Source organism: Populus trichocarpa, chromosome 18 (genome assembly GCF_000002775.5).
Source record: "Populus trichocarpa isolate Nisqually-1 chromosome 18, P.trichocarpa_v4.1, whole genome shotgun sequence".
Lineage (NCBI taxonomy): Eukaryota > Viridiplantae > Streptophyta > Magnoliopsida > Malpighiales > Salicaceae > Populus > Populus trichocarpa.
In genome coordinates, this window is record NC_037302.2 from 125,013 (window position 1) to 143,541 (window position 18,529).

At 37.3% G+C, this 18,529-nt stretch overlaps 4 protein-coding genes across 15 annotated transcripts; 1 reads left to right on the forward strand and 3 right to left on the reverse strand.

Annotated features, from left to right (window-relative positions):
* The first annotated feature begins 282 nt into the window (after window positions 1–282).
* Window positions 283–2,926, forward strand: LOC18107574 (uncharacterized). The gene is made up of 3 exons (XM_006371776.3): window positions 283–1,186; window positions 1,267–1,392; window positions 2,177–2,926. Exons 1-2 carry the CDS (start codon window positions 440–442, stop codon window positions 1,312–1,314), a joined length of 795 nt encoding a protein of 264 aa, XP_006371838.3. The 5' UTR covers window positions 283–439; the 3' UTR covers window positions 1,315–1,392; window positions 2,177–2,926.
* LOC18107573 (serine/threonine-protein kinase STY13) lies at window positions 1,844–6,131 on the reverse strand. Of its 6 annotated transcripts, none has more exons than XM_024590490.2 (4): window positions 5,902–6,131; window positions 5,500–5,575; window positions 4,018–5,031; window positions 1,844–2,531 (listed from the first exon to the last, which is right to left on the reverse strand). In XM_024590490.2, the coding sequence occupies exons 3-4, from the start codon at window positions 4,935–4,937 to the stop codon at window positions 2,192–2,194; spliced, it is 1,260 nt and encodes a 419-aa protein (XP_024446258.2). In that variant the 5' UTR covers window positions 4,938–5,031; window positions 5,500–5,575; window positions 5,902–6,131; the 3' UTR covers window positions 1,844–2,191. The 6 variants fall into 6 exon arrangements, with proteins under 6 accessions (XP_024446258.2, XP_024446260.2, XP_024446259.2 ...); XM_024590492.2 differs by having other exon boundaries at window positions 5,500–5,595; XM_024590491.2 differs by having other exon boundaries at window positions 5,891–6,131.
* Window positions 6,132–6,730: 599 nt separating this feature from the next.
* Window positions 6,731–10,779, reverse strand: LOC18107572 (serine/threonine-protein kinase STY13). 6 transcript variants are annotated; one of them, XM_024590498.2, is made up of 5 exons: window positions 10,609–10,779; window positions 10,134–10,215; window positions 9,947–10,016; window positions 8,644–9,614; window positions 6,731–7,396 (listed from the first exon to the last, which is right to left on the reverse strand). In XM_024590498.2, exons 4-5 carry the CDS (start codon window positions 9,561–9,563, stop codon window positions 7,057–7,059), a joined length of 1,260 nt encoding a protein of 419 aa, XP_024446266.2. In that variant the 5' UTR covers window positions 9,564–9,614; window positions 9,947–10,016; window positions 10,134–10,215; window positions 10,609–10,779; the 3' UTR covers window positions 6,731–7,056. The 6 variants fall into 6 exon arrangements, with proteins under 6 accessions (XP_024446266.2, XP_024446267.2, XP_024446265.2 ...); XM_024590499.2 differs by having other exon boundaries at window positions 8,644–9,625; XM_024590497.2 differs by having other exon boundaries at window positions 8,644–9,628.
* Window positions 10,780–13,708: 2,929 nt separating this feature from the next.
* On the reverse strand, window positions 13,709–18,492 carry LOC18107571 (uncharacterized). 2 transcript variants are annotated; one of them, XM_006371773.3, is made up of 4 exons: window positions 18,327–18,492; window positions 17,148–18,087; window positions 15,005–15,288; window positions 13,709–14,808 (listed from the first exon to the last, which is right to left on the reverse strand). In XM_006371773.3, exons 2-4 carry the CDS (start codon window positions 18,080–18,082, stop codon window positions 14,054–14,056), a joined length of 1,974 nt encoding a protein of 657 aa, XP_006371835.1. In that variant the 5' UTR covers window positions 18,083–18,087; window positions 18,327–18,492; the 3' UTR covers window positions 13,709–14,053. The 2 variants fall into 2 exon arrangements, with proteins under 2 accessions (XP_006371835.1, XP_024446308.1); XM_024590540.2 differs by having other exon boundaries at window positions 17,148–18,102; window positions 18,327–18,489.
* Window positions 18,493–18,529: the final 37 nt, after the last annotated feature.

Genomic DNA, 18,529 nt, shown 5'->3' on the forward strand with positions numbered 1-18,529 from the left:
TGTTGATCATGTTTAATTTAATAATATCACGTTTTTAATTAATCCTCCTTAAACTTTCCAACATCGTATATAAAATTACTTTTATTTTTTAAACTTAAAAAAACCAAAATAAATTAGATGAAATAGACGAAAATGATTAATTTATAAAGGATATAGGGATTAAATAAAAACTAAATTAATAAATCACAAGGAGATAAAGGAAGGCAGTTGTTCGTAACCAAAAGCGCATTGTACAAAACGAAATTCCAACCAACACAGTATTCACGTGAACGACTGAAAGGCGGGTTTTTCGCCCTTGAGACCTCGTCACTACTTAATGCCTATCCACTCCATTCTCCGTCCATAGCTAGATCGCTAGATTGCCGTTGTTATAAACCCTAGATCCCTTATCTTCAACCGCTAGATCTTTCCTCTGTGAAACACTATCCTCCAAATCACAATGTATCCGGATGATGCTCGATCCTATGATGCAGGAGACGATCATCCATCCCTGGATGCTTCTGAGATACCAACTTTTTTCAAAACCATGGTGCCCACTGTTGCTCGAATCTATAATGTTTTTGAATCCGGCACGCTATCCTTGTTTGCAGCTGGTGTTGTGATCTCACCTTATGGCCACATCCTTACTATCAACACCGACACCGGCACTAACAGAACAGGAATGCATGTTTGTTTTAAAGATGATGATGAAGGATTCAAGGCGGCTATCTGTCATGAATATGCTGATCATCCTTTTTTATTGCTCAAGTTGGAGTCAGAGAGGGAGGACTTTCCCTATGCACGCCTCGCTACCTCTGCAGCTGTACATGGCAGTGAGATTCATTTTATTCATGTCTTTTTTAATAATGCGTATCGATATCTTAAAGGAATGGTTTCATGTCCGAACAGAAACTTGTCATCTGTTATCATGAGTAAAGAAGTGCAACAAATAGTTGCACCTAGCATTAAGCATGCTTATCACAATAGAGTTCCGATACAATTTGTGGAGGTAGGAGCTATTTATGGCAGCGAGCATGTGTGTGGCACCCCATTTTTTGGCAAGAATGGGACTGTTGTTGGCATCTACTATTTCAGTGCCTTTAATCTAGCTTATGGATTTAATCTGGATTACCTGGAGACGATGTCTCCTGCTTGGGAGGAAAAGATAACCGAGTGTCAACCAGCAAGGCGGACCAAACTTACCTCCGTGAGTTCTTAATTAATTCCATCTGTTTGTAGCATTGCATTTCTTTTTTAAGACAAGTGTTTATATGTTCTTATGTTTAGGACGGATTGGCCTCCGGTTCTCAATCTGGGGGGCAGCGTGCTATGTAAGCTGCGGCGGCTGCTGTGGTGACCGGTGACCAATTCATGATCATATTGCTACCACAACACTTAGTTTTAGCATGACTGGTCTCTGATGCTTGTTATTAATGTTCATTTCCTGTTCCATCTATGCTTTTCTTCTGTATTGACAATACCCACCCCCAAAACCCCCTTTTTCTGTCCTGGTGTTTATGTTACTGGTCTTTAGTTTATGTTTAACTGGCAGCAAAGTGCATTTTAACCCCTTTCTGGTTTGGGAAGGTATTGCCGAAAAACCAGAAACTTTTGAGCCATTGTTACTGAAAAACTGGACATGACTGTCCTAGAGACTTCAAATTTACAAGCAAAACGATTTCGGGTCCTAGAGACTTCCAATTTACAAGTATAATACAATACAGTTCATCCCTGTAAAGTGTACACATGCCAACTGACTTGAGAACGATTGGCAGATACGCCAGCTCCCACGCTAATAGGGCAGGGTGGTTATGGAACTGATAAGCAAAGGAGGGAACGAGTGGGGGGGGAGGGAATTGAAACATTATTAATCCAAAGAGAACCTGCGTTTGTTATATAAGATACAACAACAAACAACAATGAAAATGGCAGGTACATATATATATTTATAGCTACAGAGGGAAGATACACCAATGCTCCCCTACTACTACAGCTTGGAAACCATAACCTTTAACCACGCTACTCCATTACAATTGACACCAAACACCAGGAACCATCCGGTCTAAATGGTCAACTTTTCCCTATCTGGAAAAAGAAAAAAAAAATACTGATACATACACAAACATAAAATTCATCCATACAGCTTCGGTTTATATTTCGTTTTTTCATTTGTATCCTCTTTACGATCTGTTATCAGGTCTTATGTTCTGGATCAGTCAACTGTCATGGGTTGAGTCATGCAACATCTGAAACGTGCCTTGCGCACGGTGGTCAAGATCTCAGTCTCAGCATTCTCAAGCATCCTGACGATCTCGGTGAAGGGGGGACGGACTTCAGGATTGGTATCCCAGCAGCGCGTCATGATGTCACTCAGCACAGGGAGACAATCATTTGGTATAACTGGCCTTACCCCCTTGTTCACAACAGCAAATGCTGCCTGCACTGCTGTCATGTTCTGGAAGGGAAGCAAACCTGTTATGAGCTCCCAAAGGACAATCCCAAAGCTATACACATCCACCTTTTGTGTATAGGGCCTGTGCTGAATCATCTCTCTGTACAAATTGGTAAGTCAAACACGTAAGAGAATAATTACAACCACAATCTGTTGTCGCAATTGACAGAAGTTCGTAGATTCAAGAAAACAGCGATTCAGAAAAACTCGTATACTTGACAGTTGATGGAACTAAGAAGATAAAACTTGCTGTAGTGCTATAAATGAGCACAATAATTGATATCCTATAGCATGCAGCAAACTCCAATTAATAATCATTAAATTCCCCTTCAAGAAAAATATATTTAAGCACAAGGAACTTTCGTGGGTACAAGCATAAATGTCACTTATGGCAGCATGCATGTCTATCAGAAAAACATCATCTATATGATAGTTTATAAAAAGCATGGCCTCAAAACCATGAGGCGCTGAATAAAAGGGTAGAAGTCTTTTTTACTTTGTTACATAAGATTCAATGTTCCCAAGAGAGAGAAAGGAATGAAATGAGATTTCCAATCTACATCTCTTTCCTGGTCTTCTTCTAGCGTCCCACAAATGACAAAAAAACCCACCTCATCTGGATGGTGCTTATGTAAAAAGATTTAGGTCAAGCTTGTTTAGCCAGCCACAAACCAGAAATCTAGGAATGGCCATTCCTTGCAAAGAAATCTAGCCCCAAAACATATTGCCTGCCACATGACTTGGTTAAATTTAAACTGATTTGCAACTTAAGCTCAACATCAAAAGGAGGGGAGGTTAGAAGAGAGATGACAAATCTACGAAAACACTTAGGAAGACAAGTGAAAGACAGAGTTCTCCTTTAAGGTAACTTTTACAAAACCACAACCACCTTGCAAATAACTAAAACAAGTTGCTCCATCGAGAGAAACTATAAACAAAACTAAAAGTTCTTGCACCACGGTCAAGATGTGAAATGTGGAGCGACTTTTTTAGGTCCTGAAGTCACTGTTTAAAAGAGAGAGAAAATAGTTTATTTTAGAAAAAAAACACCAGTTTCTAGCTCTTCCATCCTAATGGTAGGATACCATAACACTTCACAAGACAATGCCACAGAATCCAAAAACTTAAAAGAAATCTTCCCACGTGATAAAAATGGATGCTGCTTCACTTGCCAACATCCATGGAACTAAAAACTGTTATGCTGAATTGATTTGCAAAAAGAGAAATCCAGGTAAGACAAGCTATACACAGAGAAACACAACATTGTGCACAAGAATGAAAAGGGAAGAAATGACCCACTTTCTTAGAATGCCTCTCTCATTTATTATCAATGTTTCATTCCATTATTTAATCAACAACACCACCACACAGAGAGAGAAAAGCACCATTTCCTACAAAACTTACGAGTACTGCCATATGCGCAGAGATAGGTTAATCATTCAGTAAAGGAAAAGAATTGCCCATGTAAAACATATCTATCAGAATTAGGAAAAAAAAGTTCATCTGGTTACAACAGAAATATGCATAACAATCATAAAATAACACAAAGAAAGGAACCTCAATGCATGGAAGGAGTAGAGACTTACGGAGCCATCCAACGGTATGTCCCAGTTTCTGGTGTCATCCCCTCAGTCTGCACCTCAATTCGTGCGACACCAAAATCAGCAATTTTTATAGATTTATCGGCCGAAATCAAAAGGTTATCTGACTTCAAATCCCGGTGTATAAATCCAAGTGCATGAACATAAGCCATTCCCCTTGCAACATCTAGTGCTTGCTTAACGGCCAATTTCAATGGCACTGCCCGATTTTGCCTCCTTGTCAGAAACTGCCTAACTGACCCTCCCTTTGCATATTCCGTCACAATACACCAAACCATGGGCTTACGGCAGGCACCAATAAACCGCACGATGTTTGGGTGCTTTAAATTTGCAAGCATCATAACTTCTTGTTGGAACTGCTGCTCCATCACTTGTGCCTTCTCTGGGCTATTTTCTGGCCTCTCTAATATCTTAATTGCAACATCCTCCCCATTATACGTGCCTCTATATAGCTTTCCAAAAGCACCTTGGGCAAACGCTGTACCCATATTGAGTTTTCTCAAATCAATCGTCCATTCATCGTAATTCTGCAACCCCTCAGTTGGATACTTAGGATTCATCAATGCTTGAGCTAATGCATCATCATTTAGTGCATGGGTGACCTTCCCTGGACGAAACACACTCTGTCCCACTGTCCCACTATAGTTGTGGTGGTTGACAGGTTTTAAACCTGGATGGCTTAAGATGTGGGTTAAAGAATCACTGGATCCCACACTACTATTATCCACTGACATTGAGACAGATCCACCGGCATTGCTTGTTTGTAAACTGTCTATGGACATGTTGGTACCTTCACCAAGTTTTTGGTAAAACCCTTGTGTGAAATCATAGTAGTTGTTCTCATTGTTGGTATTTCCTCCTATGATTCCAGTAAATTTTGGCCCTTCCACCATTTTTCCAATCATGAATACTCGTCAAAATGAAGTCAACAATTCCCAATTCTTTTTATCCAAAATTAGTCACGCTCATTAAATGGGCAGCATCTCCACTAAATGGACCCTATAAACACACAAATGAGGACTTTTAAGCTATGATTAACATCAAACGACAATGAACAGTTAGTAATGCTATCATTTGAAAAGTGTTGCATGCACTAATTTTCTTAGTATTCGTTGAAATGGTCATCTATCATTTATAGGTATTACAAATTAAGATTATGTGGGGGCATCATCAAAAATCCTTTACACGGTTCTCCCAAGGACTACCCACAATTAATGCCAGATAAGATCACAACAGAACATTAAAAGAAATAAATTTTTTGAAAACCTAATCTTGTAGTGATGGTTAGGAAGCTAATAAAATGAAACAAATTGACAAGCAACAGTGAAATCGTTAGCCAATCTCCACAGAAACAGAGCAATATGGGAACCTATTTGGGGGCAAATGACCTAAACTAATTATACCAGAAAACAAATATAGAAACATAATAATAAGAAAATTTACATTTCTGAAATGAAAAGGTGATACCTTTGCAATGATTGAATGAATTAATGAAAACTGAAACTCCTCGAAGAGATTCAGCTATCCCGATCCTAAACTCTATCTGTGACCAAAATATCATAGCTGTTACAGTCACATACAAAGATACAAACTTTCACATGTCAAGACCCTGAAAATCCAAACCCATCAAGCCAGCGAAACAACTAATTGAGAAAGACTTAAACGGAAAAACATTGAGCTGAAATATGACAAATTCAATTTCTAAAGACCAAGTTTGACAAATTCGAAGCTTAGAGCTTTATATATGAGTAAGAGGCCCAGAGATGAAAAGCAGGGTCTGACAGATATTAGATCAGGTAATTTAAAAGAAATCAGGAAAGAGCACCAGTGAAATAGATAAAAAGAAATGGTTGCATACCTATTACCCACCTGGTGGTTACTAATAATTAGTGAAAGGAAGGAGGGGTCATCAGCAGCAGCAACAATGTGTGAATTCAATTCTTCAGCTGCCTTTTACAATAAAGAATCGCAGAGTAAAAGAGGAAGAACAACGAAAGGAGGGGGAGGAAGAAGAAGACAAGATGTTTAGACGATGAGCTACAACAACTACAGAGAGAGAGAGAGAGAGAGAGAGAGAGAGACCAGTCTTCTCTTTGCATTTACTTTCAAAGTCTCAGTTTTTATTTATTTGTTTTTTTTTTTAATTTCTCCAAGGACACAAATGTCCTTGAAATGCTTGTGAAAATACTTTACTGCCCTTTCATTTTAATAATCTAATATAGCAAATGGTTATGGGCCATGCATGACACTTATTTCCAAGTCCTTCAGTGTTTAAATTCTTCAATTTGAGTCGCAACCTTTGATTTCTCACAATTTTTGTTGCAAGCGCGTGTGTGTTTCCTCATTTTTTGGATGCTAATTGATATATGGTCAAGTGGCACTCCTGGATGAGGAGGTGAGCAACAGCTTCATAAAAGTTCACTCCCTGGCAGAGCTGAGAATTTGATCAATTCACCTCATAAATTTAGATGTTTCCTAATCATAATAAAACTAGAAAACAGCTACCACATGCTCAAAATCATGGAGCAATTATACAACAGTTACTGTTATTTATATTTATGTCATTAATACCATCAGGTTCTGATGCCTTAAACAAGTGGACCTCATTTTTCCATGTACGACGTCACACAAATTCGTCCCCGTCAAGAACGCATAGCAACGTGTAAAACATGCCCTCGCAAGCCTCAACAACAACAAATGACGGAGAACCTGAGTTCGTTTGTTATATGACAAGCAAGACAATACAAACGACAGGTCTCCATATATAGCTACTGTGGGGAAGATACATCAATGCTCCCCCACCACTACGACCTTCGATAAAGATACATCAGTACAACTGCCACCAACAAGGGTAAAAAAAAAAGCAGCATTCTAAACGGTTAACATCTTCCTACTTTGCGGTGGAAAAGGGGGAAAGAAAACTGATACATGACATAGCTTCAGTTCATACAGCTTAGGTTTAATAATACAATTTTCATTTGTATCATCTTAAACGTCTGTTTTTCAGTCTTATATTCTGGTGGATCATTCAACTGTCATGGGTTGAGCTATGCAGCACCTGAAGCGTGCCTTGCGCACATTGGTCAATATCTGGGTTTCGGCATTCTCAAGCATCCTGACAACATCTGTGAAAGGGGGGCGAATTTCAGGGTTGGCATCCCAGCAGCGGGTCATGATGTAACTCAGAACAGGCAGACAATCATATGGGATTATCGGTCTTACTCCTTTGTTCACCACAGCAAAGGCAGCCTGAACAGCAGTCATGTTCTGGAAGGGAAGCGAGCCTGTTATGAGCTCCCAAAGAACAATTCCAAAGCTGTACACATCCACCTTTTGTGTATAGGGCCTATGCTGAATCATCTCTCTGAATGAATTGGGACATTTAAAACTTTAGAGGGTGGTTACAATCACAATCCCTTGTTATCAGCAAAAGCATGTAGATTCTTGAAAAAGAAAAATCAGAAAAAACTGATGCATGTTGCAGTCGAGTACCAGCCTTCAAATCCAGATCGGACAATGACACTAAGATCTAGTTTTATTATAGTTTGATAAATGAATTAATTTTCCAGAACATGCATCAAATTCTACTCACTGCCAACTAAATTCCTTTCAGATAGAATATATCCAAATAATCATATATATATATATATATATAAAAACTTAACATTTCCCTATGAATGTATGCTCTGATCAAGTGTCTGTTTCATTGAGAAAAAACTCAAGTTAGGAGTTTACTTGGAGCGAGCATGGCTGTCAGCATAACCAATCATCTAAAATAATTAAAATTGCCTTTTAGGTACTACATTCTACCAATACTCCAACCGCTTCTTAGAGACAATATAATGCAAGCTGTCACACCTCAGTATAATATACATTGCATTAATCAGCATAAGCCAGTTCTGGTGCCAGACACGAAAGATGGAGTTACTTTTTAAGTTGTATTTCAGGCCTTACCAAAAGATATCAGTATATCCACTGGTAAAAATAAGAAAGGAAAATAGAATATCATTGCTGGCCCTCCATTCTATTCGTAGGGCAGCATAGCACTGCAAACAATGTTGCTATAGAATTCCAATATTCTCAAGAAAAGCTTCCCAAATTCTCCTAATTGCCAAAATGGTGTTGACGACCATTACTCCCCCCTGCCATCATCAACTCTTCCTAATAGAAGTAGCTACCACTATTGTCATTCAATGGAATCAGGGTAAAAGAGAAACCTCAATGAAGAGGGACAAGCCATTCCCTACCCCCTTTGAAAGAAGAAAGGCAAAGGAATGAATACATTTCCAGAAACTTTATGAAAACCTCAACTTCCTAAGACATTCTTTCTCATTCACTGTGCAGTTCTTTACTTTATTTGAGTGACAGCTCCAAACAATGATGTGGACTACCAATATTTCCTTAAAAACCTATATCTACAATCATTTTCATAATCAGATACTTTATTCATGCAATAAAAGGGAGGACATCTATTGTAATAATATGCATTTATCAGAAAAAGAACCCCGAAAAGGGAAAAATATCACATGCTCACAGCAAAAAAATATGAATACAATCACAATGTAACCTAAAAGAAAGAAACCTTCGTGTATAAAAGGTGTTGAGACTTACGGAGCCATCCAACGGTATGTCCCGGTTTCGGGTGTCATCCCTTCAGTCTGCACCTCAATCCGTGCAACACCAAAATCAGCAATTTTTATGGTTTTATCTGCTGCTATTAAGAGGTTATCTGACTTCAAATCACGGTGTATAAACCCAAGTCCATGAACATATGCCATTCCTCTCGCAACATCTAAAGCCTGCTGAACTGCTATTTTCAACGGTACTGCCCGATTGTGCCTCCTGGTCAAAAACTGCCGAACTGACCCACCTTTCGCATACTCTGTTACGATACACCAAACCATGGGCTTCCGGCAGGCACCAATGAACCGCACAATGTTCGGGTGCTTTAAATTTGCAAGCATCATAACTTCCTGCTGGAACTGCTGTTCCGTCACTTGTGCTTTCTCCGGGCTATTCCCAGGCCTCTCCAATATCTTAATAGCAACATCCTCCCCATTATACGTGCCTCTGTATAACTTTCCAAAAGCACCTTGGGCAAAAGGTGTACCCATGTTGAGTTTTCTCAAATCGATTGTCCAATCATCATAATGCTGCAGTCCCTCTGTTGGATACCGATTATCCACCAAAGCTTGCGCTAATGCATCATCATTTAGGGCATGGGTGACTTTCCCTGGACGAAACACACTCTGGCCTACTGATACACTATAGTTATGGTGGTTGACAGGTTTTAAACCTGGATGGCTTAGCATATGGGTTAAAGAATCATTGGATCCGACACTACTGTTATCCACTGACATTGAGACAGACCCACCGGCATGGCTTGTTTGTAAACTGTCAATGGACATGTTTGTACCATCACCAAGTTCTTGATAAAAACCTTGTGTAAAGCCATAGTAGTTGTTACCATTGTTGTTACTTGCTCCTATGAGTCCAGTAAATTTTTGACCCTCCACCATTTTCCCAACCATGAACTTGTCAAGATAAAATCAGAGACGCACAATTCGTCTTATCATAAACTCCTGCAACTCATCTACTGTTACAGAGTGTCCAGCACATGTACCCCAGAACAAAACACAAAAACGAGCATTTTAAGTTATCTTGATCTAAATCCTTCAACAATTTTCGGTAAGTAATGCATTGTTTTGCCTGGTGATGCATTTACTACTGAAATGGGTGAAGGAAATCAAGATTAAGTGGGGTATGATATCGGAAACCATTTACGATTTACGCAGCTTGCACTCACATTAATTGCAAAAGAACACGACAGAACGTAAAAAGCCAGACATGATTATAAGACTCAAGATCATTAGTGATGATTAAGAAGCAGAAAATGAAACAACTTGACATGTACCTGCGAAATCACTCTCTAATTATCATGGAATTAAAGACGGAAGAGGTGAAAAGCAGGCAACTTTGGAAACCTATTTGTCAACAAATGGGGTTAAATAAAAGCCATAATATGAGAAAGCAAAAATAGAAAGAACCATGAAGTTTGCCACTACTACATCATATTAAGAGTATAAAGAGAAGTATTATACCTTTGCAAGAGCTAGTTAAGACATTCTCCAACAGATTTGAAGCCACCACGCCCACACAAAGTCAGTATTCTTCTGCCACTGTCTGCAATCAACATTCATATTACAAAATCAGTCACACAACAAGTCAGAAGCTTTTGACATAATACAACCCTTCAAAATCAATCAAAACCCATGCAAATATTGTGAGCTAAACTTCAAATATTTTCTTTCTTTCAAGGGAAAATATTAATTTGTCTTGAACACAATCACACTTAAGAAAAGGAAAAAAAAAAAGAGATGATTTCCTTCTTTTAGCAATCCTATGATTATGACTATTATAGTTGTCAGTAATAATTAAGAAATAAATACAAAGTAACAGCAGTAAATTAAAAACAAAATAGAAAAAAGCTGCCTGCCTGCCTACGTCTGATTCTCTGCGAATCGAAATGAAATGAAATGGAAATCAATCAATCAACGATAAAAGAAAATGCATAACCTTCATCTCCATCATCAACACAAAGTCAGAGATGATGATGTTGTAGCTGAAGAAGAAGAGGAAGAAGATTTTTAGACAAAAACAAAGAAACAAGCTAAACAGTAAGTCAGTCAGCCAGTCTCCGCTTGGCTTCTCATTGCTTGTACTTTCAATGCTTCTTCGGTTTTCTCTTTCTTTTCCTTCTTTCTTTTGTCTTCTCTCGTGATTTTCCATTGACACAATTGCCCTTATGTATTTTCCAAATTTACGCCCAGAGCCAGCCTACCTATGAACTCAAGGTTTTTTTTCCTTTTCTTTTTCTCTTTTTTTTTTTTTATAGTAATTACTGGAGAGGATATTAACAAAGGAGAGGAGAGGCAAAGCACCTGCTTCACCTTCACCTTCACTTTCACCTTCACCTTCTGCAGCTGCAGATTCCTGCAGTATTTTTCATACTGGAGAGCAGACTGCATATGGTTTTATGTATCTATAGATCATGTTTTGAATGAGTGCATGGCACTGGCAGCCTAATAAACATTAGCAGATAAGAGCCGGAAAATTGCTTTCATTCATTATATTATTATGTTAAGGCTATCAACTACTTATATGTCTGTCTTCGTGATTTGTTGTGTCAAATATATTTATTTTTTATTAAAAAAATAAATATATTAGTTTTTTTTACATTTTTTTATAGCTAATAATTTTTTTAAGTATAAATTAAAAATTTTATGCATATATATAATCAAATAAATCAAGAATTATATATGCAGATAAATTAAAAAAAATTAACGCTAACTAAAAATAAAACCGTAAAAATTAAAAGATAAGTATAGATCAAGATATTTAATCTCGCAATTCGGGATATATAAACTAGTTGTGTTTGATGAATCTTGTTAATCAAAATAATTTTTTTATCCCATCAAACAATAATAGAAATAAACACACACATTAAATTATTTGAATAAAATATATATAAAAAAAAAAGCATGCAAGGCTACATGTATTAGAAAAAATATCTGATTTTTTTTATTATTTTAAAAAATAAAGTTTATCTATACAAGAAATTAAAAATATATATATAAATCAAAAAATCGCTTTAAAAAATTAAACGGACAAAACAATTTTTTAAAAAAAAACTCTATATAAAAAAAGTTAAATAAGTGGACTAAAAAATCACAAATGAGTGGTGTTAATTGAAATATAAATTTAAAAATTATTTAAAAATAAATAAAAAAAGTGAAACTAAAAAAAATAATAGCCTTGATGTTGTAGCTTAATTTGTCAAACATGTGATCCAGGTCATGAACTCAAACGAGTTAAATAATGTTTTTTCTCTCGAAATTACATTTAATCTCTCTCTCTCTCTCTCTCTCTATATATATATATATATATATATATATATATATATATATATAAACAAAAAATATCCAAAAAATAATTGTCGTTTAAAAAAAACTTTATAAAAAAAAGGGTATTAATTTAAATATAAATAAAAATAATTTTTAAAAAATTGCATTGATTCTAAATATATTTTTTAATATATTTTTTAATATATATATATATATATTAAAAAATAGCCAAAAAAGAGCTAAAAAATAATTCTTATTTAAAAAAAGGCTCTATAAAAAAATAAAAGAAAGAAAAGATATTAATCTAAATATAAATAAAAAATAATTCTGAAAAAAAAACATTAATTTTTTAAAAAACAAGAATAAAAATATTTTAGAAAAAAAAAAGAAAGAAAAGGACAGGTCAACCTACTTGACCCATTTGTTTGGGTCCTTGCACATGAGCTCTTTTTTTATGTTGCATCTAGGACGTATTGTTTGCCCCATTTTCTTTTGAAAAAAAAAAGGAATCAGACAATGTGTTGCTTAATTTTTTCAGAATCCACTCGTTGTGGTGTCTAGAAAATCGGGCCAAATGGTTCTTTGACTCAAAACCTATTTTTGATCTTTTTTTTAAATCAAAACACCTATAAAATACTCTAGAAGTCGTGATAAACCTATCAATACCCTCTATAAACTTCCAAAACCCAAAATCAACCCGAAACTAAAAAAAATTTCACCTAATATGACCTCCATTCATCAAATGAAATTATTTGAAACAAAGATCAACTGTTTCGGAGGCGTAAATCGGCGTCAATGATATTTTCTCTTTCTTTGTTGGAATTCGACAACCTCTCTCTTCTTTTAAACTAGAGACTAAAAAATAACAAAAATTAAACTTTTATACAAAAATATAATTGAAAAAATATTGAGGTACCGAACATTTATAGTTTCTAAAATATAAGGACCAAATTAAACTTTTATATTAACTAAGAAACCATCACCCATCTAAAATGCCTTTTTTTTTATCCCCAATCTTTCAATCTCATCCTTAGCCAATAAAATTTATTTAATTGCCCTTGAATCTAGTTCAAAAAGGATGAAACCACGTTTTAAAAAAATCTTGATGATCAAATTAAAAAAACAAAGAAGTTCAGCACACTTTATCGATAATAATATTCAAGAGGATGAACAGTGCAATCTTCCACCGAAAAACCCATGCCTTTTAGTTTTCTAAGTAATTTTTATTATTAGCCAATTTCTGGCTAACAAATTTTGATAGGGCTAGAAAACAAAAACAATTAATTTGGGCCTATTTCACACTCCAATTTAATAATACTCCATTGGTCATCTGAACTTTTTTTCTTCCAGCATTAAAAGATATTTTCCTTGCGTTTCCCGCACCCCAGGAAGTTTTCCCACACTGTATAGTTGTTGTAAACAAGTGGGGAATACACACATGCAAATAAACAGAATAATGCACAGCAATTAAGAAAAAAATTATCAATTATCAGTTTGTTCATCAACTGAGATTAAGTTCCATCACAGATGATTTTAAGGATCAAGTTTAATCCCGCACGATTTTAAGAATTAATCTTGAGGTTTACACCCAGAGAGTTAAAGAAAGGAACATAACTCCTTAAATTGTTATTGAGACTGGTTTTATATTCAAGTCACTACTTGTGTTGCATCATTTTCATGCTAGATGCTTACTATGTTATTTCATGCTAATTACTGCCTGCCATTTATTACTAGCGGGAAAATCAAAGGCTGTTGAATTATTAAAATAGATATAAAAAAAGAGAAAAAAATGCACTTCATAATTCCTTTTTTCTTTTTCTTCCAGGCAACAAAACTCACAAACGGGTAATTATATTGAACTTTCTACGCCAATGTTGGTATTGGTTGTTGAATGATTACAACACTCGCAAGGAGGACCGTCTAATGCATGCTACCGCATTCTTCTGAATCAAAACTTTAACTAGCATAATCCAAAGGTTGACGACCTGCTACACATCCAAGTTCCCATGAATACACCCAACACTTTGATAAAGATGGGAAGAAGGCAGACAGTACAGCCAATCCAGCTTTTCCAGTTAACAACAAATCGATGTGAGACATGGGCATGCACGGGGTTTCTACCTAGTAGCAGCCCTTACACTCATGGATGAGTGATAGTTGGTGCTTCTCTGTTTCCTGTAAGATGTGTAAACATCGTCGTATTGACTTGGCTCGTTAGGATCGGCTGTTGCCCCAAGTCCCAATCTTCCCGAGCCAGTTCCATGTTTCCGCTCCACACTTCCATCTGCATAAGCTCCTGTCTCTGGCTCAACCTGTAAGTTTGGGGGAGGAGGGATGCAAGCTCCCCCCTTGCGAATGGGAGACTCTCTCTCATACTCATCATCTTCATCTTTTGGGTCAGCTCTCATAGGTCCCTCAGATGGGTTAACCTCTCCAATCTCTTTAAAAAACTTTGAGACTCTATCTAGAATTTCTGATGGGGGTACATTGGATGGGGGTATGGTTGTCGGGATGTCCAAAGGGCTCAAAGGTGAGTAGGGCACCCCACTGCCAATCTGCATCTTTCTGACCATTCCAGGAATAAGACCGGGTGGGAACAGGGGATATGGTGACAAGTTTTCAGCAATGTTAGCAGGAGGTGCTTGCAATAAATGTGGTGCGGGTTGTTGACCTGCTGGCAGAACAGAAGAATTTATGGGCAGGGAACCTGGAAAAGTAGCAGCAGGGACTGGATTTGGAATAAATTGCTGATTTCCAAGGGTTGGAAGCATGACGGGCAGCATTTGTTTATCAAGATGCTCCTGATCTGGTACACTTTGCCTATCAGGTGGCCATTGTGGAGCATTGTGGCTTGTTGCGTGTTGAGTAAAGCCTGCAGGAAAAGGAACTTCTGTGACATTTCTCACGAGAATGAAATTGCCAAATTCTTCAAAACAAATCCGAAGACAAATCACTTTATGCTATTAAGCTGCCCCTAAAACTCAATCAGTAGTCACAACTACCCCTGGTACAATAACACTATTGGTTTAAAATGCTCTGCATGTATAGCAAGAGGATGGAAGGACTACCTGCAGCAGGCACGGAATCTGTTGAGCCAGTAGATAATTCTTTTGGAGGCCCTGGAAAAGAATTTACTGGTGGTCCGCTAACCATCTCACCTTCAAGTTTATAAATGGTATCTTGATCATAGACCTCCTTCGAGGCCCAGAACTGCAGAATTTTCTGCAACCGCGACTGGTTTTCATCCTTATTCTGAGGGTAGTGATAAATCCTTGCAAGCATGGAACCTAGCACAGGCTTAAATGCAAGGGCTTCATTATCAAGATCATGGGGATTAATTCTCCTTTGCAAACTGCAGGTAATGAATAGCAAAAAGGTCAAGGAAGTTTCAGACTACTCTTTCCCTATGAACAAAAGCATCATTTCTACCAAAGAAAAAAAAACGCAATCATGGCTCACAATGCCATAGCAAGAAAGTAAAAAAACCAAAACAAAATACAACCAAGCAGAGATGGAAATCTACAGGTGGTTGCATTAAAAATCAAGCAGGCTTGAAGATTCATACAAGATAATTCTTAAAATAAAAATAGTCAAATATTTCAAAAGACAAATATGAAGGACCTAACAGACTGGAAGATGCAGAGAGTCAGCCACAGGGTAATTAGGATGATAAAAGAAGACTGACATAGAAGACTTTCGGAGAAACTGCACATTTTGGAGATATAACTATAAGTCTATAACACATTTACATATTAATGTCAACTTTCAAGGTGCACACATAAATTCCAAAGCTTTTACATATTAGATATGTAACATGAATCTAACATGAGCTCCAGTGGCAAAAAGGAAACTACAATAACATTAGGGATTGCCAATAATGTTATCTGAAATTGTGCTCAGACTTTTAGCTGATGATGTAAACTTGAACATGTTATTTTTTTTCCCAATACAGGTGGAGCACCCCCAGTGCCACTTCATAGAATCTCCTAATGATACAAAGATGTGAAAACAAGCCATCACCTCCTGCAAAAGTTTGTGTTCCTTGCTTGTCATTTGCTTTCAAGTTCATACAAAGAAGGCCTAAAGCTGGGATTGAGTTTGGCCTTTTAGGGCTAGAATTCAAGGAGAAGCAGCTGCTCAATCATGGAGCTAGATTGCAGACTGAAGAGACAATGCTAAAAAAAGAGCATCGGAGATTGAGAGAGATACTTCAGCTTTCTGAAATCTATTCCCAAACTACAAAAAATGTTATTATGTGGCCTTTTATCTGAGGCCCTGTTTGTGAGTTTTTTCCAATTATATACTGTAGAGACTATAGAAGGCAGTAAGATATAATGTTCTCTCACTAATATTTGTGAGACAGATAAAAAGGTTAACAAGAGGGGCTTAAAACTATGAATAGGCCACAAATATGCAACTTTGGGTTTATATCTTTGCAATGGTAATACTTTTAATAAATCCTATCTACACGTACCAAAATCTTAAGCCATTACATGCTATGTAAAAGAGGGAGATTTTCAATTAGGAAGGAAGCTGGGACCACAAATTTCAAATAATTTACACTATCAAGGGCGCTTTCACAAGTCTAAGTATTCTGAAATTCTGGTTCCTTGAATTTTTATAAATCTAATCATTCAAGGGTGCTTTCAAATGGAAAAATCTACTTCTGGTAGCTGAAAGCCAACAACTTCATTCTCTACTTTGCGATTCAATACTTATTTATCTTATTTCCATCTTTGTCAAATTCGATTATAGGTAAGTATCTACATTCTGATGAACCATTTCAAGTTCGATTACCAGTAAGCATCCAATTCTGATCAACCATATAACTTTGAGTAATTTACCTCAATGGGACTAGATTTCAAAGCAATGAAAACACAGAGTTTAAGCTTCTTTAAGAACAGAAGACCTCAGATTAAGATAATATTGACAAGGAATCCACTCATGAAGTATTATAGCAATATTTGACTAAAGAGGTCCTTCTAGCACAGGGCACACAATTACAAAGATCAATTCCATTAAAGATATATGCATCCTTAAGAGGGGAAGGAGAGACGAATGAAAAGAAAATGAATCAAACATGAGTGTATGATGTAAGGAGCTTATGAACAAACAACAGAGACAAACCGCTGTTGCTGAACAATACAGATTTTGTTAAGGAGTGATCAAGTTGCAGTAAGTTCAGACAGCAATGCAGAAGTAGAACCATACCTGTCAAAAAGAATATCATTGGCGAGATAGATGATGTGCAATTGCCTCTCAGAATCATCCAGAGAAAAAATCCTGTCCCTAAGTGCTTCAGCAAGAGCTGGTGCAAATGGAGACCTTTGCATGAACCAAGTCTTGGCCCCTTTGATAGACTCCTTGGTACCATTTAGAGTGTTAAGCACATTACTGAGTTCCACTGCAACATCAGGAGGAAGTGGACCAGAGAGTCCTTTAAAGGACTTGGATGGTTGATCAAAATCTGATCTACTATGAACACCAAAGGGCTGTGGAGTGTGCTGGTGATGGTGATCATAAAAAGGTGGAAAAGAAGGTTGGTGCATTTGAGGAGGAGGCCCAACAGTGGCATTCATCATTGGGTTTGGTGGTGGATGCATCATAGAAGATGCTTGGAAAGGAGGATTGAGAGGACCACGCGTAGATAACCAAAGCTTATACCGATAATATGCATGACCCTCTCCTCCAAAAAGGAAACTATAAGCAGGATTATCCTGCTGTTTTTCACGGATCATGACTTCAAATTCCGGCCCATTCTTTGTGGCATACTCAACAAGCTTATCTATACGTTTCTGAAGCTCAGGATCAGATGGAGGCGGAACCGGAGGTGGGGGAGAATCATAATTAGGAGTATGAAAAGGTGGAGGTATAAGGTGAGGCGGTAAATGTGGTGCAAAAGGTGGAGGGTGCTGCTGTTGCTGTGGCGGGTGTTGAAGATGGTGAGGGTGTGGAGGAGGTTGAGTGTAGGGATATTGCTGCACTGAAGGATGAGGAGGAGGCATAAATGGATTAGGTGGGGGAGGGTATTGTTGGTGTTGATGTGGAGGAGGAGGATATCCATATTGTGGCTGCTGCTGCTGCTGCTGCTGAGCATATGCCATTGCGGCATAATCATGGGGCGGAGGCGGCGGTTGCCTATCCATTAAACCTAGCAAATAAAAAACTAAATAAAATTTTAAAACCCATCCTCAAACTCACCATGATTTCACATAAGAAACAACAATTACCCTAAAATCCCGCATTCATTCAATACTTAATTAGTAGGCTAAGTAATTTAAAATTGAAACTTTGAGAGTCTTGCTAATTTTCTCAGCCAACAAACAGCTATTCAATATGACGTGCACTACTACTACTACAAGAGGAAATACTGGAGAAGGAGAAGCATACCTTCTGTGATATTAACCAAAGCAGAGCCAAATCTTACTACACGAAAACCGGCAAAGAGCTTATCGGAGAATGAGAGACAGAGCGATCGAACGAGGGAGTGAGAGAGAGAGAGAACCAGTTGGCTATCGGAGTCGGGGGCCCGATAACTAAATAAGTACCCCGCCTTGTTGGATTGACGACCCGAAAAAGTTATGAATATATTC